Source organism: Taeniopygia guttata, chromosome 6 (genome assembly GCF_048771995.1).
Source record: "Taeniopygia guttata chromosome 6, bTaeGut7.mat, whole genome shotgun sequence".
NCBI classification, from domain to species: domain Eukaryota; kingdom Metazoa; phylum Chordata; class Aves; order Passeriformes; family Estrildidae; genus Taeniopygia; species Taeniopygia guttata.
Window position 1 is genome coordinate 17465571 of NC_133031.1, and position 26880 is coordinate 17492450.

The following is a 26880-nucleotide window of genomic DNA, read 5'->3' on the forward strand; positions in this document are numbered from 1 at the left end:
GTGTCTGCTTTCTGCTGTTTTCCTTGTCCACTGGATTGTGGTTCTCTGGGCAGCAGAAGAGGTGCCCAGTGCATGGCTGTGTTTATCCTGGAGAATAGTGGAAGGGATTTACAAAGTTGAGTCAGGCTGGTCTTGCTGCCAGCTGAGCTGTGAGCAGCTGCCTGCTGGCACCCGCAGAGCAGCCTGGTGGCCTGTGCCCAGGGCAAGGCAGCCGAGAGATGCCTTCTCTGTGTCCGGCACTGCTTCATGATGATGGGACTGGGCACGGCAGTGCTTCCTGCTACTGCATCACCACAGATCCCTTGTTCCCCACAGTCACCAACTGAGCTCTATGAGAAAAATGATCACATGGTGCTTGCTGGAAACCAGGAAATCTGAGAGTGAAGAGGGAGGTTTGAGTTGCCATAGTCCCTGTTCTGGCTCCCCCTGGGGGGAACCACATGTGGCTGCCCAAGGCATCACCCTGCTCCTAGTGCTGCTGCTGTGCACAGCTGCTGGAGGGTGCCTTTGGGGGGTGATGTGGGGAGGGGGGCACATGACCCTTGTGCCCTGGATAAAGGGCTGATGGTGCCTGAGGAGCAGAACCTCCACCCGTGTAGAGCACAGAGAAGGCCTGCAGTGGTTATTTCTGACACCTCTAAGTGAGATGATGGCTGTTCTTATTCATGTAAAAATAAATGGTTTATAAGATGTCATGTTTCCTTTAAAACAAATTGCCAGTGGTTGAAATCAGCAGGTTTGTGGTTGCACAAAGGCCCTCTGTGGCCAGCACAAGGCCCCTGGATTTAGTGGGTGCATCTGCAACAGCTACAGACAGGGTCATGTCCTTGCCCTGGAAAGTCCTGTCTGTGTTCAGCAGTGCTGTACTGCTGTGCCCTGTGTTTCCTCTCCTTCACAATGAATCACACCACAGCACAAAAAACCAAACAACAAAAAGATAATAAACCAAAACAGCCATGCTAAAACCACAACCCCAAACTCAGTCCTCATCTGAGGTGAAGTTGACCTCACACCAAGCCTATAAGCCTCCTGCTGTTCAGATAAACAGTGCAGGTTGGGCAGGGGACTAATTCACCAACCCATCTAAATTTAGTTCATCCTCTCAGGCTCCTTCTATGGGCAGAGGCAAGCAAGCAAGGCTACCATGGCTCAACCAGCAAACTTTGTTTGGATCATCCCTGGGAAAAGCCTGGCTTCTCTGGGCCACTGGCACACGTCGGCGCACACCTGCAAAAACTCCAGGTAGTAACACAAGCAGTTCTTTTTCAAGGTGAGAGTGGAGGGATTTTTTTCCTGCTGGGATGACGTCTCCCCTCACTACTGTTGGGGGCGTTAATTCTCACCTCTCCAGAGCACACTTCCATAGGGCAAGGCTCTCTGTGCTGCAGTGTCAGCAGGAAGCACTGCACAATAATCCAGTGCAGTGGTGGGAAGCACAGATCTGCAGGGGTGAAGGAGTGACCCTGTAGGCACAAACTGCTCTGGCTGTATTGTGGACCAAGTCCTGGCAGTGGGACTGTGGCTGCTCCACACCACCTGCTTTCTCAGCAGGCTGGGGGCTCAGGACTCCCCCAGCAAAATGCTGGCTGCTGAGGCCATCTGGAGCTCTGTGTCCTGGCCCCAGAGCCTGGGCTGAGCCCTCCAGTGCCTACAAAGTCACTACATTATTTCGTACACAAATGCCTGTCAGCAAAACAGCACTCATTCCAGAAAACCTCATGATTTTGGGGGCAAGGGCATTAGAGCCTGGCCCGTGCCTGGCATTTCCGTGCCCTCCAACCCAGCACCACCCTGCTTTGTGCAGGGCTATAGGCTCTGTCAGCAGCCTGAGCTCCTGCAGCCAGGCTGGCAGCACCCTGGGAACACTTCCTCCTGCAGGGGGCTTGGCGCAGGACTTGGGCACTACAGATTTGTGGAGTAGTCTGGAAATGTAGGTTTATAATGTGGATATCAGAGTTTATCCAATTTATTACGTGGGAATGGGTTAGGTGAGGAAGTTCACATTTGTTACTTGAGGACTTTGATCACTCTCAGCTGTGGCTAGCTGAGAAAAGGAAGGTATTTATCTTTTATGATGTAGGGCAAAATATTTGACAACTGCAGTGTTCATGTAGTCTGACTCTTCGGATTCCTCAGGAGTTAAAAATTTGGCATCTGCAGTCTGTCAACAATAACAAAATCGGTTAAATAGCCTTGCAACCACACTGAGCTGCCTGCTTTACAAGTTATCAATAATGTAAAAAGACATAAAAGGTTCCTATGTGAAGCGTGTTGGGCAGTTTGAGTGGGGGAGCATCCTGCCAGAGCATCTCACAAAGGTGGGCAGCACAGCACAAAGCACAATCTGTCATTTTTAAAACTCATTACTTTGATTTTGCACCATACTGCAGGTTAAGCAGGGTAGATCAGTCTTCAAAAGTTATGTAGGCTGTGTGGGAGCAGCTGTCACCTAATATTGTCTTTAACAAGATTAGGTTGAGATACAAACAGTTTAATAGGGAAAACAAAAGCCACACACACAAGCAAAGCAAAACTGAATGAATTCACTTCTTCCCATGGGCAGGCAGGTGTTCAGCCATCCCCAGGAGAGGCAAATGCTGGACTTTGTATTACTCAAGATAATTAGTAACTGAACTGAATAATTAGAAACTTTTGTCTTCAGCAATTGCCAATAAAACAGGGCTTTCACCAAGCAGAGATCAAAGTCAGCTTACTCATTAACAGACTTGGCTGTTCCCTTAGAGGTAAGTATAAATATCTCTTGCTACTGTAAGATTCCCTTCTCTATCAGGCCACTAGAGTAATTAGGATCATGAAGTGAATGAAAACTGGTTTCTGAAGTCTGAGTTGAGGGGTTTTTTTCTGTGTGATCTATGCCATGTTAATGAGCACAACTGCAACTGTGACAGCTCCAGCTGCAATTCCATGACTGCAGCTTTTAAACTAAACCTAAAAGACATTTTCACAAACTGGAGCTGAAAATTTAGAAGCTGCCTGATTCATTCAGTGCTGTGTCCAGTTCTGGGCCCCTTGCTACGAGAAGTACACTGAGGTGCTAGAGAGTGTCCAGAGAAAGGTAATGAGGGTAACTAAGTGTTCTGGAAGGGGAAAGTGCAGAATGTCCATGTGGGTGTGTGAAAGCCAAGAAGTACTTTCTGGGAAGAGAAGGGCAGTCAAGAGGTAAAGGCTAGTACATGTGCATTTAACCTAAAGGAGTTAGCTGTCATCATTGCACTGGGACTTTTGAGATGGAGTCCAACTGTTAGCATGACACTACTGATCCATCGAAATCATGGCCCCAGGTGCCACATCCACATCTTAAATATTTCCAGGGATGGCAACTCCATCACTTCCCTGGGCTGCCTGTTCCAGTGCTTGACTTTTTTGGTGAAGAAACTTCCTAATATATAATCTCAACCTTTCCTAGTGCAACCTGAGGCTATTTCCTCTTGTCCTATTGCTTGTTACTTGGGAAAAGGGACCAACACCTCCTTCCACAAAGCTGTAGAGTGGCAAGTTCTCCCTCCTCCAGGCTAAACACCCTCAGCCCCCTCAGTCACTCCAAAACTTCTGCTCCAGACTCTTCAACAGCTTTGTAGCTTCCTACATTTGCTTCAAATGGGCAACTCAGCTGCACAGACTGACCAGCAGTCAATACAGAAGTAATGTCTGCACCAGAAAGATTTAGGCTGTTTTAGGTTCATCTTTTTTTGGTTTCTGTTTTGTGTGTGGGTGATTTTCTGCTGTTTTGTGGGGTTAGTTTGTTTTTCTTTAAATGTATGACATTGGCTAATGTGCTAAATAAGTAGGAAAGTGTGAATTAATGGATCAGATTTGCTTGTTTAAGAAGCCAAAATCCATAGACCTTTAGAACAAAACAGATATTTATTTAATCAAAATAATTCTCAGAAGTTAAAAACAGAAGCTACCCAAATGGCTTTAACAAACATACACGTTCTCCCTTCCAAATAAAACTATAATTGACACCATATTTAAAAAAAAAAACAACCAAGAAACAGGGGTTTTAGGACTTCCACAGGAAGATTTTTTTAAACAAATTTGCCAGTTTATACCAGTGAGTACAGGAACTAGCTGCAAATGTGAAACATGCTCATTTTCTTTATGAAAGCCTACTAAAGCTACAACTATCACCTGCATTATACTCTAGAACATGTTAAAATTCACTGGAAGAACACAAGGGATTTGAACAAGGCCTTAAGGAAAGTCAGCATCAAGGACCAGCAAGCATAAGTGACATCTCTGCAAGATCTGAAAGACTACATAGAAGCCACAATTGCATATTAAAACACACATTCTGCATTGGACTCTGATGACTCTTCTAGGACTTTGAAGACACCCATTTTTTCCTTTTTCATTTTTTCAGAGGCCTTCATTTGATCTAAGATTAAAACAAAGGTCAACCATAAGAGGTGTAATAGAAAAGAGATTTGGAAAACAAGTTGAAAAAACCATTTTGCAGAGTTGGATAACAAGCTGACAAAATTTTGCTCCTTCATCAACAGTTGGCTACTAGAAGTTTGTATTCAAAAATATTTTTCAGCTGTATGCTTCTAGGAAAAAATTCCAACATCTCTGGCTAAATGTGAATGGAGAAAAGAAGTCCTAAAAGCTGCCTGAACTAGTCTCATTTTTCTGAAAAAAATACCCAGAAAACCTATTTAGTGAAATTATTAGGAGAAATGTAAAATTACAGCTCTGATAAGTAATATTCTTTCCAAAAATGCAAACTTATCTTCCTGGCAACTGCAATCACTTTGTTACCCTTCCAGTGAATATTAAGCTAATGAAAAAGTATTACATTTATATAAATTGAGTAATCACGGCTTACCACGGTGGGAGCTGGAATTTTGCTTTCTAAAGCACTAACTGCAGTTAGCTATAGCAAATATTCAGTATATGATGCCAGACTAATATCTTTGTATTAACATTTTTGGACAACTTTATTATATTAATTTTGATTAGCATAATAAAGAAGAAAAACAGCAACCATGATAAATATATTGCACACTAATAACACAAGATAAACAGCAGCTTCTTCAGCTTGGAAAGAGAAATCTGATGGTTTCACAGTCTGAACTTGTAAAGACATAGACCTTGATACCCATTCATTCATCAAGAAAAAATTTCTGTATTATCAGCCTGAAATAAGCAGTTTTACAGAATAATGCCTTAAATTTTTTTCCTAAATTATCTGAAATATAGCAAGAGTTTCCTAAAGTAAGCTAATTTTACACAAACTACACACAGCACACTTATTTAAGGCTAAAATTTATACTTCTAAATTCTGTAATGACTGGGGGTTTTTTTCCCCCTTTATCTATGCTTGGAGTCTTGTTCTGCTAAAGATGCTGAGGGAAACAAGGCATACTGAATCCACTAATCATACAAAAGCATTCCAGATCTATGACCTTGACACAAATTTTTCCTCTCAGGAAAGAGTTGTTTTCAATAATATCTTGGTGTGATCAAACACTAGAATTTGCAGACAACCTCAAAAAAGACTTGTGGTTTTTTGCTGAATAGCTGATCCACTGACAAGCCATGGGAACTCTGAAAACCTTGATTTCTTTCCTCCAAATGTTTGACTTAACTTCTTTTCCCAAAAATGTTAGACAATGTTAGATAAATGTATTTTGAAATGACAGCATCAAAGTACATTTTTTAAGCTTGCTGGAATAAATCTTTCCAGAGAATAATTTTTATTTTGATCAGTTACAGCAACTCTCCTTGAAAGCTGCTTTGCAGAACAACTCCTAATCTATGTTTGTCATTTCACAGTATGCTCAGGGCACAGCATGCCTGAATGTGGTTTTCTGGAATACTTTTGTCCAAGTCCTGTTATTTCTTCTCCAGCAAACCATATTGAAAATGTCAAAAAAGGGACCAAAGGGTCCTTTGTCAAATGGACAGCTGTAGGGAAATGAAGCTATGGCAGCTTTCTACATACAAAGATTCTTAAAAAATATTAATTTACTGCTGAACAGAATAAAGAAAACATGAAAACTCATAGACTTACCAATGAGATCACTTCTATCCAAAAGTAACTCTAGATCTTTATCACTGATTACCTTTTCTTTAGATCCTTTAACCTCCCTGTTAAAGAAGAAATAACCTCTCAATAAGGATAAAAGCATGTTAGTATCACACAGACATCAGTTTTCCCATGTAGCAGAATCCCTAAGACATTCTTTCCTCTATGAAGATCCACATACCACTTCATAAGACAAAAAAGCTCTTGACAGCTGCTTGCAAATTACAAGTTACAAACTCATGGTCCAAGAAAATAAGAAATCCGCATACCTCTCATAGTCTCTGGATTTCAGTAATTCTAACAATTCCTGAGGGTCCAGGCAGCTTTTTGACTGTGCTAGTCCAGATTTGCCACCTTTAAACTGATCTGTAGAAAGAATAAATTTTAAGAAAGCACACAGAGACTAGAACAAATTACTATTGAATATCAAAACTAATGCTAGGTTTCATTGTTTTAGTCCTCACATAAGCACAGCTTACACTAACAGACTCAGAGGTACATGAAGGTTTGCATGCAGACCTTTCACCTTCTATAATGTGTATGTATGTAGACATATATGAAGTATGCAGAACTGATTGAAACACCAATTCAACATGCCCACATGGATACAAAGAGCAGAAAAGCCATTAGTTCTACTTACTGTAAAAACATTGTAAATAAAGTTATATGGTGGATGCTGAATTTTGTTCCCTTTGTATTGTAAGCTGGTTAAAACAAAGTAAATTGTATTAACCACAAGACATGAAACATGTGAAAGATATGGCTTACAGAGAGAACAGTCTCAGTTTAATGAAATAGACAGACATGACAAAGTAATACCCTTGACAAAGACTGATTTCTTGAGACTATGCTAGCACCTATTTACAGCAAATCTGGATGGCAGTCCAACTAAAAAAAACATTACACAAGATTATTACCTAACCAAAGCTGAGCATGAAATCAAGCTCGGTCTTATACATTTCAAGGAGACTGGCAAGACTTGTTGTTGTGTGCCAAGTTTCCTCAGGTTTTATCAATATATGTACCCATTTTATTAACGTGTCTTCACTCAGTCCTTTCATCATACTGATGTTCCTTCCTGTATCTTGGCTTCAGAAATCCTCCCTACATCTTTTCCCATCTCCCTTCAAGAACTCGATTTGTGAAGTGCAAATCAGATTCAAGTTCCAGAGCAGTCTGAGCTATAGGATTCTCTCCCCCATTAACATCTACAGCAGTGACAGACATGCTCCAGGTTCTTTCATGCATTATTAGTAATGCTGTCTCTCCCATTTAGCTTTCAGAGTTTCACAAACCACATGGTATTAAATCAGTGCTGTGCAGGTCTCAAGTTGCCAAAAGAGCAAGAAAAATACAGTTTCCCAAGAACTTTGTTCAATGTAACAGAAGCACAAGATGGAAAGTCAAAAAAAACACAAACAAAAATCAACCACGATGTCTTGTAACAAAATTCAGTTCTTAAGCTCCGGTATTTGTACTGTATATACCTTACATAGTTAGTTTTCTGATTTTCCTTCCTCATTTGCTTCTCCTCAGTTCCAATACTTTTTAGATATTCACATAACATAATATATATAATATATAACAGGATCCATAACTTCAGCTTTACATTTACACAATTAATCCAAAGGTTCCTGAAGTGACACCCCTAAGCTGCAAGACTTACATGTGATACACCAATAGATGCCAAAATAAATATTAAACTTCTTGCAAAACCGAAGGCATTGCCAAATGTCCCAAACAGAATAAGCTACAGAAGCAAAGCAGGATTCCAACAGGATCTGTACAAGAAAAACTCATCCCCAAAGGGATGCTTTAAAGCAATCACATTCTCAAGACTTTTGAGTATGACAAGCCATATAATCAAGAACACCACAAGAATCACCATTGTTCTGTACATAAACCCAAGGACTATTGTTCTATTTAGCACTGGCCAGTTGTTCAAACAGGACTGGACTTCTGTGGTTATAACACACTGGACAGAGGCAAACAGGATACTGAAATTTGTTACAGCTTGAGATTTAAAGAAGCAACACATATTGACATGAAGTCCTAAGAGAAAGATACTAACTTTTATGGATAATCAGCTTCTCCAGCTTCCTCTTGGCAGCAGCTCTCTCCACAATCTTCTGGTCAATAGTATTTGCTGTCACGAGACGATAAACAACTACTGGCTTTGTCTGACCAATTCTGTGACACCTGTCTTGGGCCTGCAAATCTGACTGGGGGTTCTGAGCAGATAAAGAATTAAATCAGTAACCATTCTGATATGCCATTATCCTTTTTTTAAAGGACATACTGCATGCAGCATTTTTAATGGGGAGTTCAGAGTCAGTGTAGAAGCAGGAGACATGGTATAACACAACTCTACCACTCTTGACTCTTAGGCTTATCCATGGCAAGCTCTGCTGCTATAGCTGCACAGGCAGAGAAACCCAACCAGCTTGGACTGCTTCCGCACTATGTCCTGCGGTTTTCTACAGATGGACATGGTTAATATGACAGATTTAGATGATAATTTTAGTTGTAGGTTTGTGTTGGTTTTCTTTGTTAGAGGGTAAGAAAAGGTATTTTTAAAGTTTTCAGCAATTTCTGAAGCTGAAAATAGCAGCACTGTCTACTAAAATGAAATGAAGATGCAGAAGTCCTCAGTCAGTTCCTTCCAAACCTCTCTTCTTCCCAGCCTTGAGATTTACAGGAGCAGCAGAATCCTAGCTAGCTAAAACACATGTGGCAAACCACAGAGGAAATTCATGTAGCTGGTGGTAACATGGCAGCAGGAACCCCGTAAAAGGTCTAGCTATATTCAAATTTAAGTAATAAAAAGAAGGAAATGTATTGACAACACAAACCCCCCCCCGGCTTTTGGTAACTCGGGCAAACTCAGAAACCAACTCTAATGTTGTACTCAGTAACCCAGAACTTTTCAAATGAGGCTGTATTATTCCACAAACACAATGTTTGCACATGCTAACATGCTACTATTGCCTTCACATAACACCTCATTAAAGTTAGAAATGGTCTATACCATAATGGGTTCATAAATGATTATCAAAAGGAGCAAGAGAAAGCATTTTTGACACATATCACGAGGTTAACAATCTGTCAACGTACCCAGTCACTGTCATATATGATAACTGTGTCTGCTGCAGTTAAGTTAATGCCCAGGCCTCCAGCTCTTGTGCTCACTAAGAACAGGAAGACTTCAGGGTCAGTATTAAATTGATGCATCTGGAAGAGATTTCATCTATTAAAAAAAGTAGATGGACCAAACATAACACAGCTAATGGTTAATGAGACCTGTTTAAAAAGATGAACACAGAAAATACAACACAAGCTGTCAGAGGTTTTAGGAGGCATTGCATTTTAGGCATACCTCAATTCTTCAATATTTCTGAGCTGCAGAACCTAAGGCAGAAGACAGTTTTCAGCATAGAGGTGTTTTGTCTGTTAAAGGCGAAATGCTGTGCAAAATCATACCCCAGTGTCACAGAAAAAGCATAATTTGCTTATGTGCTCACAGGGCATGCCAATCTACTTACATTTTCTTCTCTCTCTGAGTATGACATAGAGCCATCCAATCGACTGAATTTGAAGTTTCTCAGGTAACAGTAATCCATCAAAATGTCAAGCATCATAGTCATTTGTGAGAATAACAAAACCTACAAAACCAGAAAAGATTCCTTAGTAACATTTTTTGTTCCTAGGAAGATGACTGTATCTCATCCCTCCAACAATCTTCAGCTTTACCTTATGTCCTCTCTTTTTAAGTTCTGGAAGCATTCGGTCCAAGAGTAGAAACTTGCCTGAATTCTTTACTAGATCTTCATCAACCTACGAACAGGGAAGAAAGGATCATATATTAGGAGGGAAGGAGACCAATGGCTTCCTCAACTCAGAAGCACCAACAAAAGCTCTCTGAAATCTCACTGAAACAAGTGTGCACCATTTTCTTAAGTAAAAGCCATACTATTGGAAGTAATGTTAATTTACACAAACAACATTGAATCACTTAAATCATCATGAAACTAATTTAAACTCCACCATTTCATATGCTCAAATAATAATTTTTTAAAGCTAATTAGTTTTCACCCTATTTCTGGAAGGAGAAACCCTCATGTTGGTAATTTTTCCTCATGGGATAATGCTGCTTCTTTCCCAGTTTGTAATTAAGACACATTAAGGCTTCCACCTACTGGACACAGAGAGGCACTGCTGAACAAGTTATTACACATCAGCAGTCGTAAAAGTTCACAGCAAGTTTTCCCACTGCTTCCTTAAACCTCTCTTCAAGAGAGCTTGCTAGATCAAAACCCTGCCATGGGCTAAAGGCAGGGAAATAGAAACTTCTAAGGTCTGAAAGATATAGCAGACACTGTGGTAATTACGAATACATCTTCCTAAGCAAGTACTAACTCCTGTGGATGGTGTCAACTATCAAACAGTCTCAATTTTCAACACGCTAATCTTCCCTCACCTCCCTGACTGGGAAATCTGCTTTTTATGCATTGACTTTACATTGACACATTTTCAACAGCATACTCTGGAGCACAGCAGGCTCTGTTATGTCTCACCAAATAGAAAACATGACTACACATACCTACAAACCAACATCTACATTTAGAATGTGCAAGCAACTTCTAATTCTTTAAAATTCTTTCAATTCAAATTATTTCATACTTTCCTGTATTTCCATCTGCTTAAGCTACCACTTGGTCTTTGTGATATAACTTGGATTTTTTCCCTTTTGAGGAAGGATGCTGTATTCTCTGAGCAGAAGACTGTTATATTTGGTACAGTTCTTCAACAACTCACACTTAAATGTTATCACTGCACCTCCTGCAGCATGTACAATTTTCTTCATGAACAGTTCACCAAGGTTAGCATTTGTTTTGAAAAATAACCCCTGGTGAGGAGACCTTGAGGCAGCCCCTAAAGCACCTGGAGTCAATGGAAGCCAGCAATTCTATGAATAACTCTCCACCAGCAGAAGAGCACTGTCACAATGAAGAACACCAAGGCACCACTGTGCAAAGGCTGAATGGGCAGAGCAGCTGAACAGGTCCCTGCTACTGCTGCTACAGGAAGTTTCAAATAATGATTCAGTATACTGCTGGAATTCAATAGAAGGCATATGCCAAATACATTGAAAAGGTCATTCTTTACTGCCATCAGCTCCCAGTCTATTGCTTTTTAATGCCTGGAATAAATTTTCTCTAATGCTTTTAAAATGTGTACCTTGAATTGTTGTGTCGCAGGATCCAAAGGATACTCAATAAGATAGGGGTGATTACAACACTTCCTCAATAACATCATAATATTCTGCAGTTTAAGGTTCACCTCAGAATCCATGGAAATGCTCACTTCTACCACTGGCCTTGAAAAGACACAACATCTTATTAGTACTGAAAGTGTCCCTTTATTATGCTATAAATATTTGAGAGAAAAAAATCCCTACAACAAAATCAAGCAATGGAGTCACATGCTGTGATGTGCTCAAAATCCCATATAGTTTGTAAAGGTATTACCAGACAAAACTTTTTAGAGTGCCACACTTGGCAATGAAGGCATAACTGTTTGCCATTATTGATTAAAAATACAAAAGAGCAGTCAGTAGTAATCAGAAGTAGAATTTGACTTGTGCAAGTCACACAGCATATCAGGGAACAGAAGCAAGCCCTCACCAGACCACAGGGTCAGATTTCCTGGGGAGCAAGACCCAAGATGCTCCAGAATCAGCTGTCTGCCTATCCCAATTCGGCTACATCTCAGGAATCACAATGAATACAGCTATTTAGCTCTTCTACATGTAAGTAGTGTCTCCAACATAAGGTATCCACGCATACCATAAATCTAACACAAAAATAGATATAATTGTCTGTTCTCATAGCCTACATCAGATTAGAATAAAAATCTAGCAAAATAAACACTTTTCAACCTGAAGATTTTCCTTATGCCCAAGAGACTTTCAACCAATTTAGAGTCACCAACAGAAGGCAAAGTGGAGGACATTTGGAGTGACACTGTTTGTCTTGCCAAGCAACTGCTATGCATGACGGGACCCTTCTCTCCTGCAGATGGCTGCCCATGGGAAGCAGTGAATTAATTCCTTGTATTGGTCTGTTTGCATGTGCAGTTTTTGCCTTCCCTATTAAACTATCTCAAACCATATGTTTTCCCGCTTTTACCCTTCTGATTTTTTCCTCAACCCCACTGATAGAGTTGTGAGTGAGCAGCTGTGTGGTGCTTGGCTGCTGCCTCAGGTTAAACGACAATAGTGTCCTGAAGTTAACTGTAACTCTAATGAGCCAGTGAGTGCTGGTACAATAATCACCGATATCATGGCTCAGTGAATACCAGGTAAAATCAAAGAAACAAACCATAAAGCTACAAGGATTGTGAATCACTAAATGCCATTCTTCCTGATAATTCAGTAAGCAAAGCACTGGAAGCAAACTAAGAGGGAGATAGACAGTAAAACAAGAAAAAAAATCTTTCAAGACAGGCACCTCTCTTTTTCTACTTCCTCTTGCATTTTGCTGATTAATTTTTCCAAGTCATCAGATGAACCATTATGATCTTCACAATAATCAACCACTTTCCGACTACGGCGTTTTGGTCGGCCTGTAGAGCTCAACTCAACTACTTCTTCCTGTGGGAAATGAGAACATTGCCATCAACAGCAGCCAGCTTCAGAATCAAAGGCCTGTGCTGATCCAAGGATTCTCAAAACTGAAAAAAGGCCTCAGTGATGTGCATCATGCAACACTTATTTATTCAGTAGCTTAAATTTTGGCTATGTAGAAGATGCAGCCAAATTGTGAAGGTCTACAACTGTAGATTTTGAAAGTTTCTGTTTGAGTTTAGAAAGCTACATTCATACTTTACCAATTCAAAGCTGAAACTTAGACTCAACTCTATAAAAACAGTGCTCTTTCCCTCCCAAGCTACAAGTAATCAAGAACATATTTACACTTATATTGTTTTACTTCTGTGCCACATGCCTATCACAGTAACTGCCACTATTGAAATAGATAACAAATAGATCAGACTAAAAATTTAAGAATAAAAGCAGGTTTAGTTACAACGGTAATGAAGCAGTACCAATATGGTTTTGCATACAAACTATTACAAGAAAGCACATTCCTAATATCCTTATCAGCAGATACCTCATTATTTCCAAACAGTTTCCTAATGGTGCGATTGACAATGGCAGTATAGAAAGTCTCCTGCTTCTTTGCCAGCGGTGCATACACCACAACTTCTCGTTTAGGAGGAACCTCAAGAGCAACATCCGATTTCAGCCTTCTCAGTAAGAAAGGTGTCAGAATCTGAAATGGTGCGCAGATGCTACAATTACTCAAAGTTGTCAACACAGCTAGTTTAAAACAAGGAAAACAAGACAACAACACAGAAGCAGGCCTACTGATGTAACGCTATTTTGCCTATTTAAAGCAAGAGAGTTAATTTGCACATATATTTTTTAATTATGTATGCCTACTAAACATTTTCATGCACATGCTGGTACTAAACATGTTTGTGTTTCAACACAAACACACCCCTTAACATTTAAAAAATTCTGAAATGCTTAGTAGGGGTGCAGTACTAACTACATTACAGACCTTTCTTACAGATTCCAGTAACTGAAAGTAATCTTAATACAAAACTCTTCATTTTGTTTGTTATATTTCTTAAATCAAGTTTTTCTGAAAACGCCCTAAACCTTTAACCAAAATAAATAGTCATCAACAATTATACATAGAAGATACAGTTCAGATCCCTCACCAGCAGCTTATAATGGAAAAATGATAGGTCTGCAAGCATTTACTTCACACACTCAAAAGAAGAGCTTTAAGTGTAAATTTGAAGACAGCCACATTATATAACTAGTTTGTCAAAAGGTATTCTGCTCAACACCTAGAAGTTACATGAGTAACCTTTAAAGTTATCTTTTAACACAATAAATACACTGATTAAATCTCTTGGTGAATTGAAGTCTGTAACTGTAATTAAGTTTGACTAAATTCCGTTTCAAGAACAAAAATGAATGGCTATGAAAGAGATACATCGCTCCTTTAGCATTTTTAAGTGCTGCAAAGATTGAAAAGAACACCCTACAAGTCTCAGGAAGTTCAGAAGTGCCACTATAAAAACTTCAGACCAGATTTCAGCATCACAAACAAGATTTTGACACACTTCATGACATGAATGGCCAATGTTACAACTATATCATAAAAAAATACAAAATGAAGGATAAATGAAAACCTGATGCAGCATATGCAAGATGTTTTGTTCCCTTTCTTTAGCAATAATATCTTCAGCAGTTTCTGTAATGCTGGTAATATCAAACCAGGATTCAAAGCTATAAAAACAAAGCAAGGAAAAAAAAATAGCTTATTAAATAATGAAGAATAATAGCTATGAAGTATCTATTCTTCTCTTATCCTGCGATTAAAAAAAAATAAAGCACTCATGTCCATCATGAATAGAGGGTGTATCGGAGGAATTTCTGAAATACACCTGTCAATTCAGAAACTTGAGGTTTTATGTAATGTGTAAAAATACTTGTACTAGTTGGAATAGTCATTATCACCTATTATATTCTATCTAGGTCATATTTTTTTCCCAAAAATTAGTCAAAACACTCTTTTGGCAGTGCTCTTCCACCTGACTCCCTACTGCTAGAGAAAATGATCTGTGGGTCCTGTGTCTGCCAGCCTCACACAGCTTCATCCAACACCTTTGAGAATCCCAACACCTTTAAGAATCTCCAAAAAGGAGAACCAGGCATTTGTGATAAAACAGACATCTCTCACCGCAAATGTTCATGTCTTAGCTCACAGCTGAGCTTCTACTATCCAGGAAGACAACAATTAATTCCTTCCTTTCTGAAACAACTAAGTGTGAGGCAAGACACATTACAAAGCCTTTGCCACCAAATAATCATATTGGATTACAACTGTGCCATAAAACAACTCTTCACATGCTGGTAAGCTTAATTATTAAAGAGTCATAATAACAGTCAAACAGGACAAATAGAAATAGATCCCACCATCAGACTGCCACCTACCTTTTCAAATCATCAAACACATCTGGCAAGAGGAAGTTAAGCAATGACCAAAGCTCTGCCAAGTTGTTTTGCAGAGGAGTGCCAGTCAACAGGAGTTTATTGTCTGCATTAAATCGTTTCAATTCTCTGATAAGGCGGCAGTTCATATTCTTTATCCTGTGACCTTCGTCTACTATGAGGTATTTCCAGTAGCAGCTCTATAAAAATAAAGGATATTTCAGTAAATTTTAGCTTTATTCTATCAAAACAGGTGTCAGATTAATTAAGAAGCACTAATAAGATAAGCAGTGTTTGATACTGCCTATTACATAGGTTCTATTCACTGTTTTTCACTTTGTCAGACTAATAGAGTGGAGTCCAAACAGTTAATGCCACACATCCGCTTCATGTGACTACCTTTTAGAAAGTTTAGGTGGTTAAAACAAAACTTCTACAAAAAATTAATCTTGCTGAAACAACCACTGTGATGTTAACCACAATATTTATACACTAAGCATAGTTCTTGCTCTAAACCTCCTTAACCATCACCTACAGAACGGTAACAAAAAGACCAAGTATGCTGTAACTATCTGCTTTTAGAATAATGTCCTGTTTGAAGAACTTAAGCATTAAATTGCAGAGCTACTACTACCAAGGAAAAGGAAGCGAATGCCTATATACATGCTACAGTATGAAACTTCTTGTACAGGCAGCATGTAGGTTTTTTACTGTGTTCAAAAGCACTGCTATCAGTACTGAGGCACAACACAGTCCCAGGGCTAAGAGAACTTGGATACCTGCAGGGCATTTCTGTCTCGCATTGCTATTTCAAAGGAAGTAATGACCACAGGATAGATTTGCAGTGATCCTTGTCTTCCCCGTATTTTACGAACTAGTTTACGACGCTCCTGCTGAGCTCCATGATAGAGCATTAGTGGAATCTGTAAAAAAAAGAGATTACAAGTCAGGACCACAATGCCCATTTTAAGCTATTAGGAAGAAAGTAGAAATACTGAGATCTCTTACAAGAAGGCTGTAAATACATAGCAAGTCACAGCACAGTCTGTAGTAGCCATATAAACAACTAAAATTAAAATTATATTCTATATAGAGAACACTTCAAGGCAAAGAATTAGAATAGAAATTAAACAACTTGTGCTTTTAAACCTAAGGAAGAAGAAAAGTCTTAATTTCTTTTACCTCTGGAGTAAATCTCTTGAATTCAGACATCCAATTTGGAAGAGTAGACAAAGGACCACATACTAAGAATGGACCAGGGACCCCTCGCTCCACCATCAGTGCTATGGTTGCAATACACTGGATTGTCTTCCCCAGTCCCATTTCATCAGCTAAAATGCCATTAATACCATTTTCCCAAAGCATCTGCACATGCAAAAAAGAAAAAGTAAATGCAAAATAATCAATACACATTTGGAAAAACAAAGATCTTTAGGACTGTAACATCTGTGGAAACGCTCTACTAGGCCCATTTTATATATCAGATGAAGATGATTCTATTATAAATTAAATACAAGCATCTTGTAAATGCTAGATATTCTCATGTAGGTGTAAGCATTCCTAGCCAACTACATACCTGACTAGGGCACAAAAACCAGAACAGTATCAAAGGAAAGTATGTAATTTAGTGTTGCACCAGAAGGCACTAACTGCAAGTACAGCTCACATTACACAAGATTCTACTCATCCCAGCTCCAAAACTTCACTTAGCTCTGCTTTCCAAAAGACCAAATGACTGTGCTGACATTTCAGTGGTATGTACTCAAGGAGCTTCTGTAGGCATGGAGCTCCTGTAGCAACCTCACCACAGAAAGTTGGCACTTCCTGGCCAACACAGCCAACCGCTCCAGCCAAAGCTTTTTGTGCAGACACTACCTACTCTAACAAATAGCAGAGCAACCCCTCACAAAAGAACAGAAAGACAAAGAATTGCTCTTTGGCCACTCTCTACTATTCAATAAAGATACATAAAAAGGTTATTATAACTGAGGGCCCAACTAAAGAAACTGGTTTTCCCTACAGAAGAGGCCTGTCTTCACTAGGCACTTTCCAGTAACAGAAGTGAGTGAGCAAGTTCAGTGGCACTCACTTGAGGGGCGAGTCTAAGCCTGTTGAAACAGACTGTGTATGCTTGTAGGGAGGAAAAACAGAAAGAAAAAATCTAAGAGAAATATGAGCTCTGTAGCAGAATTAAAATTGGTTTTGACTCATGAACTTTTTTATTTGGCTTGCAGGATGAAACAGGTAGAAGTTAAAAACGTATGTGGGTAATTTTGATGGCAAGTTCCTATAGTTTTTTTTATTTCAAAAGTTAAAGATATAACATTTTGAACACACTGTGCTAATATTACTAGTTAAGACTCCAAGATACAGAGAATGAAAATTCATCTGTGTCAAGCCTGCAAAGTAACAGGTCTTTGAATACATTTGGGCTAGGTATTGAAGCCCTTAAGAGAAACAAATAAGACTGTTCCTCAGTAGGATGTATAGTCCTTCTGCTTTACAAACTCTTTGTAAGGAGAAGTTGAGTTGAACAAGAAAATAGATGGAAAAAGGGAAGATGGAGAACAGCCAGAAAGCCTATAAAGAAAGGCTTAGCAACACCAATATCCTTCCCACACTGAAACATTTTATTTGCTGTTTGACAACTTTTTCATAACACCAGATTCCTGTACCATGAAAGATCATAACTCTCTCTTCACCTTCCCTGCACCAACTATAGACTAATAATATCTCTTCCCCTCCACACCAGTTTCTAATCAGCAGTAATTCAGATCAAATTCAATTGCATCCATACCCTTAGCCACTCCATGCCTTCCACTTGGTACCACCTCATTACACCACCAGTAAAAATCTTTGGCTGCTGAAAAGGCACTGGTTGTCCATTAAACTTTCGCACTGGATCAAGAAATTGCTTGGCACTGTGTCGTACAGCTTGACACAACCTGTCCTTAATGACACTATTTGAGTCTCCATTTTTCTGCAGGTCTTCTGGATGCAGGTTGTCAGCAGAGCCTTCATCCTGTAAAAGGAAGGTCAAGGAACATGTGACAAGTGGAATGCACATCAAAGCTTGCTAAGACATACTTCTTCCCAATTTACACCAGCCTTAATGTCCTGTGAAGTAACACAGTCTCTGACACAAAGATTTCTTTTGAATCAACTGTCAACTGAAGAGTAGACTTTGTTCTTCAGAATTCAATGGCAGTGACAGCTACTGAAGCTATTTTGCTTATAATTTTCTACCCATAAAAGTAAACAGACTTAAAACCTTCCTCACAGAGGCTGGCATTCAATGTAGCAATTTCCCTCCTGTAAGCAGGAGGGCTTTCCTTTCTGTAAGTTGTCCTAATGTTAGGAAGCAATTTACTGTGCATGCAGCTCTGGAACTACAGAAGCAAAAGAGACCTCACATGTTACCTCTACACTTGACTACTTAAAAATGAGTGTTTTAATGTCTTAAACACCAACAACAGTATTTTTTAATAAACTCCTATTCCCTTTGTTTCTGAAGCTACTAACAATTTATAAAGTAAAATTACCTTCAAACTCAGGGTTTTTTTTTTTTAATAAAGGTTTTCACCTTGGATTTCTGAAATAAGTTTTTTAAGTGCATTAATGTATACCACCTTTCTAAACTTTAATTCAGGACTTCAGTAACTAGCAAAGATGTTTATTTACAGGTAAAGTTTAGGGATATACTACAAAATATTAAAAGCCCTCCCCCCCTTTGGTTTTAGCACTCCTAAACTGCAATAATCTGTGTCAACATACCTGATTTTCCACTTTACTTTTTTTTGCCACTGATAATATTTCCTGGAAACAAACAGGGAAAAAAAAAAAACAACAAACATGCTTATGTGCTTTTTAACCTTAAAGAATACTGAAATTTGTATTTCATGTAATCTCTTCATTCACCTTTCAATCTGAACATACTTAAAAAGCTTTACATACAACATCATTAATCATATAAGTGACTCTAAAACAAGACTACACATCAGGTAATACATTTCAATTACAAACGGTAGTTGAAAATTCAATTGGCAATGTAGACGCTTCATTGCTTGCCCCCCTAAAGACTTGAAAAAACAGAAGAGTATCCAACTTCTACAGCTGTGATAACACTGCTTGCTACACACATCTTAGCTCACAGACAGGCTACTGATGGCTGATGATATCTGGTAGCAATGTATAAGAACGAAGCACTCTAAAATATAGATGTCACAGAAATTGTGACACATTAAAAGTGCTTCAAAAATCCAGACAACCTATTGATAGTTAGGGCATACCTCTTTGGACATAATTTCTGATATGTTGTATGTCCCATCTTCTCTTCCTCTCTTCTTTTTTGCACCTATAAGACAATATTTGAGTATATACAATCAAACATTAAGGAAACCAAACCCACCAGTACTGAAAAAAGGCAAAGCCTAATACATTACCTGATTTCTCCTCTTTGCCATCAACTGGGTTTTGACTCTAGAAAATAACCATAGAAAGAGGTTGATCATCTTATGCATCTCTATCATGACACAGAAAAAAAGATGTAATCAGGCTCCTACCATTACCTTTGAAAGCTTCTTGAAACATTTCGACTACTAAACAGTTTTCAAAAACACAGAAAAAAACATCCTGCTTATTTTTTCTTGTTACTTATTCACTATTTTGGCTGAACAAAGCAATCATTGCTAAAATAAAAACTCCTCAAGACAAATTGAAACCATTTTCTCTAATAACAACTAGTCAAAAACATCCCCTAAAAATGGCTGTCATGGTATACAATTTTTAAGCACTTTCAAACAGCCTTGCTACAGTTTAAATAAATACGTTATATTAGATAGATCCTGCAAGTCAAATACTGGACAATCAAACTTATTTATTTTACTTACCTTGATCAAAACTAACATTGTAATTACTCAAGCTTACATTTAGAAAGATGCATAAAGTAGCTATTTAATCTTACCTTGGCAGATTTTAACATCATCTCTCTCTTTTTTTCTAATTTCTCTTTCCTCCTCTGTTCCTAAACAAAATAAAAACCACACATGCAATTCTTATGTTTCCTTAACACCCACAAGAGTACTATCCACTACAGAAGCAACAGATTACATTGTTAATTCCGAGTTACATGTACTCTGTAGACTTTGTTTTTGCAACCCCACTTATGTTTGTTCTGATGTAGTTTAAAACAATAAAGCAAAATTTGGACAAGAAAGTGCCACTGCTCTAAACTGCTTGTCAGTAAATACTTTAAACACTTAAATACAGTAATTTAGAAAGATTTCAAGAAAAATATTCCCAGTTGCAAACTCCTGAAGATTAAATCTACTGCAGTAAGTTTTCCATTTATCCAATTTATACATACTACATATTCACTGCAGAACAGACAGCAATGTAAGTAGCCTAGAATGCCTTTAACAAAGAAGCGTTTAATGTCTTGAAGAACTTAAGATTTTCATTCCATCTACTATTTTTGCTTGCTGAAGTAAAAGCAAAAGGATCCTGAATAAAGAGTAGAGGACCTTGGTATTTATCAGATGGAGCAAGATTTAGTACCGAAATACACATTCTAGCAATACAATAACCATGAATTCAAGCTGACAGTTCAACTAGAGAAGTATTTTGAAGAGGAGGTTCCTGCAGTCTATCAGCGTCCCTTTACGGAAAATGTTGTTCTTTATCTTTTCCTGTTTTTCCTTCTCTCTCAAGCATAAAATCTTGCAAGCTGGTCCATAAACATACAGTTTAAAAAGTCAAGACAAACCTAAGTATGAACTCAGCAGCCCATGGATTAAAAAAAAAAGAAGACATGTAACACTGTTTTATGGAAACTCTTGTTTGGGAACAGCATGGCCTCAGATCACTGTAATTTACCAATTTGTTTGAGGGAGGCCTAAGTTAGCATCTTGAAGGTACATCTCATCCTCAGCTTTCAGTTAATAACACAAACAGGCTACTCACCTTCCTACTAGTGAGTTCTTTGCAGCTTCTATCCTCCCTTCATGTGTTCTAGCTCCCTTAAACTTCAATTCTTATTTGAAATACTTACTCTCCTTTCTTTGCACTCAGGCCAAAAGAACTGTAAATGCATCAGTGCCACCTTTACACTGTGACTTTAAAGTATAATTCATGTTCTTCCATGTCTGATTCATCTTTTAATTTATAGTACAAATTCTGAACACTACATGAAGCATCACGTCATCCTGTGCAGTAGGTTCCAGTAGATTTTAATGTTACTAATGCAATCTTAAAATCATTTTTACTTCAAACAATTGGATGGAAAAAAATCCAAAGCAGACAGCACCTTAAGAATCCCTACTGTAGGCAAGAACACACCTACCTCTAGCTGCTGCTGCTCCATTTTGGTTAGCAAGAATTTGGAATAGATGTTGCTTTTTTCAAGCAAATGTTGAAGCCTCTTATAGCGCATTTCACTTGACTCCCTGTCCCAAGAAGTTCGAGCCTGGCCAACAAAAAGACATGTCAAACATTTACAGATACAATTGTGACTATACTGAAGAACCATTACTTGTGTTAAAAGCATTAACTCTGAAGTGTCTCACAAACAGACCCATTTCCTTTCAGCCATCACACTGCATGATTTGTGACTGTATGGACTCACACTATGAAGTGCTGTAAGGTCAAAGTAACTGAGGGTTGCATTCACTTGCATATGCACCACACACACCCCGAGTATAGCAGCACTGGCATTCAAGGACTCAGAGATGCCTCACCTCCAACACAAAAATAAAATCTCAGTTTATTTGTAGCCTGCAAAATTTTTGAGGGAAAAAAACCTACCTGGCAAAGTTCAGCAGAGCTTCCCTAGTATTATTATATCTCTTCATGTACATTTACACCAATTTAGTTTCTCATGAAGAACAAAATATACAGACAGCTACAAAACCATCACATGGTTTTATAGAGCTCATGTCAACTGCCAACATGAAAACAGTAACTTCTACTCACTTTGCTTACAAAATCCACACTTGCTTTTCATATTAACTGCTGCTGAATTAGTTAGGGCTGTGCATTCAGAAGTTTGCAAATTACTCTTTAAAACTTGCATCAAGACACCCTCAAAAAGTAAAAACCATTCACCCTTCTGCATTCATCTAACATTGCCTGCAAAACCGAGATACCAAACAAGTCACAGAATCATTTAGTTTGGAAAAGACCCAAGACCATCGAGTCCAAGCATTAACCAGCACTGCCAAGCTACCACTAAAGCAAGGATGCCCCGGAAGTGCAACATCTCCGCACTTTTTGAGCGCTGCCTCCATCGCTTCCCCAGGCAGAGTGTCTCAGTGCTTGATCCCCCCTTCAGCGAAGAAAATTTTCCAAGAATGTCCCATCTAAACTTCCCCTGGCTCAACTTGAGGATGTTTCCTATTGTCTTATTGCTTGTTACCTGGAAGAAGAGAGAGACCCTCCCCCACCACTTGTCTACAGTAGTTGTAGAGTGAAAAGTTTTAAATTAGCATCTCCAAGAGAAACCCAGAGAGACAGGGTGCAGAGCTTTACAAGATGCTTATCTATATCACTGCCTTCAAAAGAAACACAGAGGGAAGGGCACACTAGGACACAGAAAAACAAGGGACTCTTCTGAAACGAAATACACTAATAGGTAAGGAAATGGGGTAATTCCTGAACCACGAGACAAACTGTGAGACACTGAAACGGTGGAGAATGTCTGACCCCCCACGAATCTGAACTTGATTTTCTCTAATACCAATCAGGTAGCAATCACCTTGTTCTTTTAAGAGAGGACTATCTGTCCCCACATTTTTTCTAGGGGAGGAGATTGCATTCTCGTGATTTTCTTTGCTTCTGCTCTCCCCAGTCCAGGTTTTTACCTTTAGATGAAAAGTATCTGAGCTCAGAAAGATCAACTCTCGATGGCAATGCCAAGAGAGAATATAACTAAAACTAACCTACTTTTGCAGCACACTGCTGTTGCTCATTTTTTATTGGAGTGAACACAGCATTCTTATTTGGTCAACCTGAAGGGCTTTTTCCTCGATCAACTTCAAAAATTTCAAGCAAAAAAAAGAAAACTCCAAGATGAACAGCACTTTAATGACATCTCACTGTGCCTTTTGACTCAACCCTTAAAGCCTTATGACAGCAGGTTTTTTCCCCTTTTTGACTGAAAAGGTCAAAACCTTGCCACTTTTGGTAACCATGCTACATTCACTACTTGCACAGTGGTATTTCACCATTAACCCTCAAAAAGAACTGGCAACTCCCTTGCGAACTGCTGTACAAATCACCTGGCAGGGGGCTTGCTGAAGTGACAAGCATAGGAAAACACAGAAGCTGCCCCTCAGTAAGCCTGTGGTAACTACAGGAGTAAATCCCCTTGGTCTGACTGGCCCCTGATTGCACAGGGAAAAGGTGATAAAGCATACAATGGAGCTCTGTTCTTGCTAGAGGTAAGTCCTGTGGATTCTCAAGAAATGGAGAATACAAAAAAAACCCACATTATAGCATCGTTACGGAAGTGGTCTTTGTGAAAGAAATTAAAATTTCAATATTTCCTGTGCAATTAGAAAATTTGCTCTACAAGGGTTTCCTCCTTACCTTCCAGAAGTATTACCTCCAAATTTTTAGTTCGTAGTCTAATCAAGGAATACCTGAAGTTCCAATATGCTACATCATCACTTACTGTTTGCAACAAAGAATATTATGAGACTTCTGGGAGAATCGATATTCCTTTCTAACTTTCTAACTACTGTATCACAAAATAATGCATCACCAAAACACACCTTTGTAAATCCTAACTTGTCTTAGAGTAAGTAAAAAAGAGTAATCAAAATTAGTTCCAGGCCTTAAAGACTGGTATTTTTCAAGCCCTTAGAATTGTTAAGATAGGGTAAAAAACCATAACCTAATTTCTCTACTACATAGTTCCTTGAACATCTCGAGATCTTCAAGGCCCCTTCCAACACAAACCATTTTGGGATTCCTTAGAATACAATTCTCAAAAAAGCATTTGAGAGACCAGTCCTTTCAAGGTTATATTTCCTTATGTCTGAAACACAACACAAATTATCATGTTACCAGAATACTATATAAGGGATCAGCACAGGTCTAGAAGCATCATGCTGTCATGTTCTCACTCCGAATCAGACTGGTTAGTTATCAACAGACTGGTTAATATCATCAACGCTTGAAAACATTCTCAGCAAGAGGGAAATGAAGCATAGTAACGATGGCATCACTTGCGGTGGGAGGTACCATTTCCCCGAAGCAGTCTTTATTTCCTGTAACACAAGCAAACCAAGGTACACAAACCAAACATCGCCACCCGGACTGATCACATGTCCGCTTCTCCTGGCAGCAATGCCGGGCCACAGGCAGCTCAACTGTGCGCAGGGAAGCGCAGGAGTGCAGACCAACAGAGCGACTGGCATAAACCTGGTCCTTGTTAGCGGGGCTTTCCCAGCTAGACTACTTTGTCAGTTCTGCATAAAATACACCTGCTACTGAAAGAAACACACAACCAGGCTTACTCTGGAAAGGATCTGCAGAACTCTACTCAGGCCGTTTGGCGGGTGAGCTTGCTTCAACCGAAGAGGGAAAGAGGTGTTATGTACACTTTAATAAACAAAACCAGAAAAGTCTTGTCTTCAATGTTTCAGACAGAAATTCAAAAGAATGCGAACTTACTATCCTTTTTGAAATCAGCTCACTTTATAAGCGTTATACCTCACATTTTTAGACTCAGAACGACAAAATCAAAGATGTAATATTCCCACTGCAAATTTCAATGCTAATAAAATGCGGGAGGCTTTTCCCTAAGTGCAAGAGTTCACCGCTAGCCTTTAAAAACAAAAAGAAAAATGAAGTTCCCCGGTGGATGATCAAGAGGCGCTTATACACGTTTTTTACCAGCCCCTCACGTTTGTTTGTTATGAAACCCAAGGAGCTGCGCGGCCCCGGTCCCCAGGCACCCCGACAGACCCCGCCGCTCGCGGGGACCCTGCCGCCGGCCGCCCCGAGCCGCCCTCACCTTCTCCAGCATCTGCCGCTCCTGCTCCAGCCCCGCCGCCTCCAGCTGCTCCTCTTCCTTCAGCATGGCCGGCGTGATCACCACCGCCTCTGCCTGCTCGCCCATCTCGGCTCCCAGCGGCTCTGCAAGGAGGGCACGGTCACTCGCGGTCACGCACGGCGAGCCCCGCGGCCGCCCCTCACCGCTGCCGCCGCCCGAGTTGCGGGCCGGCATCGCCCCGCCGCGGCCCCGCTCCCGCGCGCGCCGCCTCACCGCCCGCCTCGCGAGAACAAAAACCGCGCGCTGCGCAAGTCGCGCGAGAGGTGGCGCCTCCGGAGTCTCGCGAGGCCGTCTCGGCTCCTGGCAGGCCGCGGGCGCGGCGGGCCGGGCGCGCCGTTACCTCCGTTCCCCTCGGCGGGGGCTGCCCGGGCAGCCGCGCAGCTCCCTGCGGCAGTTTATGGGACGATTGGATGTGGCACTTGGTGCCATGGTCTGGCTGCCCAAAGGGAGCTGTTCGGCCACAGGTTGGACGGTCCCAGAGCGCTTCCCCGGCCGATGGGTTGTGTGGGTCCGCCCCGGCCCGGCCCGCGGGTGCCCGGGCGCTGCCGGCCGTGCCGCCAGAGGGCGGCGGAACGCTGCGGGCCGGGCGGCAGCGCACCTGGCGGGAAACACACACCGGCACTGCGGTACCATAAATACTGCCGGTGTTCAGCGCAAACGCTTTCGCTCCGCCTAATAACACACAGGCTGTCAAAATAACGGGGCTTACCGCTTCAGGTGCTGTACTGTATATGTCTATGCATGTTTGTCAAACTAATCGCTGTTTTAAACTTGCTGCACGCACATGGCGACCTGCGCCAGGAGCCCTGGAAAGGGGCAGGAAAAAAAGAAGCGAAGAAAGGCAAACAAGTCTAGGAATTACTGAGGTAGATGACATTCTTCTCATTCCCAAAGCCTGACAGGCTGATCCTGGATAATGTGGTTTATGGAAAAGTGATTCTGTTCGCCAAGCCATGGGTTCAGAGGTTAACTGGGGATGGTTGTGCATCTATTTGAGGGAATGTTAGCAGGGAGTAATGTTAATCCCAAATAAAATTATTTTATAGGCATGGTGGCAATCAAATCCACCTTTTTCAAGCCTCTGTTTCACTTGCAAATATTCTCAAGACATCATAGTGAATAAACAAAAAAACCCCACTCCTTATTTTCTGTGGTACCTTTCATTCTGTAAAACCTAAAGTGCTCTCAAAACTATAACATCAAAGTAGAAAAATCAACTATGACCACTGAAAGGCATCCAAGCTGAAATATGATGGTGGCTGCCGTGGTTCTCAACATGGTTGCAAGCAGGAAGCAGGGATGAAGATGCTACTAGAACTTAAGGAGCACTTTGGAAAATTGCAAAGATTTAACTGATAAATGAATGACAGTAGCTTTACTACTTAAACAAAAAACCACCATTAAATCTTTCCTTCCAAGAAATTGTTCTTATCCAAAGAGAATAAACCTCTCAGCAAAATACCTAATAGAATACAAATGTTCTCTCTCCTGTGTCCGTACATGTTATTTTGTAACATCATTCAAACCATTTTTAGAATGGTGAGACACACGTACACCACCTTACCTCAGATTATCACTTAAATGAGATGGCTTTGTTTCAGCCATTTCCTGCTCTGCCCAACACCTTGTCTGAAAGCAATTGGGGATGGGAAGGGATTTGCCTGTGGCTAGTGGCATTGTGGTTCCCTGTGGGTGGCTCAGCATCAC

General features: G+C 40.1%; 1 protein-coding gene across 4 annotated transcripts; it reads right to left on the reverse strand.

The window, feature by feature from the left end:
* Positions 1-3866: 3866 nt before the first annotated feature.
* On the reverse strand, positions 3867-26273 carry HELLS (helicase, lymphoid specific). Of its 4 annotated transcripts, none has more exons than XM_072931540.1 (22): positions 25883-26273; positions 25135-25256; positions 21460-21582; positions 20083-20142; positions 19562-19598; positions 19409-19473; positions 18894-18935; positions 17917-18141; positions 16302-16484; positions 15899-16042; positions 15123-15319; positions 14318-14414; positions 13222-13383; positions 12562-12704; positions 11291-11429; positions 9803-9886; positions 9595-9714; positions 9167-9283; positions 8124-8283; positions 6322-6418; positions 6038-6114; positions 3867-4399 (listed from the first exon to the last, which is right to left on the reverse strand). In XM_072931540.1, exons 2-22 carry the CDS (start codon positions 25237-25239, stop codon positions 4302-4304), a joined length of 2475 nt encoding a protein of 824 aa, XP_072787641.1. In that variant the 5' UTR covers positions 25240-25256; positions 25883-26273; the 3' UTR covers positions 3867-4301. The 4 variants fall into 4 exon arrangements, 3 of the variants coding, with proteins under 3 accessions (XP_072787641.1, XP_072787640.1, XP_002197654.5); XM_072931539.1 differs by lacking the exon at positions 25883-26273 and adding an exon at positions 25387-25489; XM_002197618.6 differs by lacking the exon at positions 25883-26273 and having other exon boundaries at positions 25135-25470.
* Between the last annotated feature and the right edge of the window lie 607 nt (positions 26274-26880).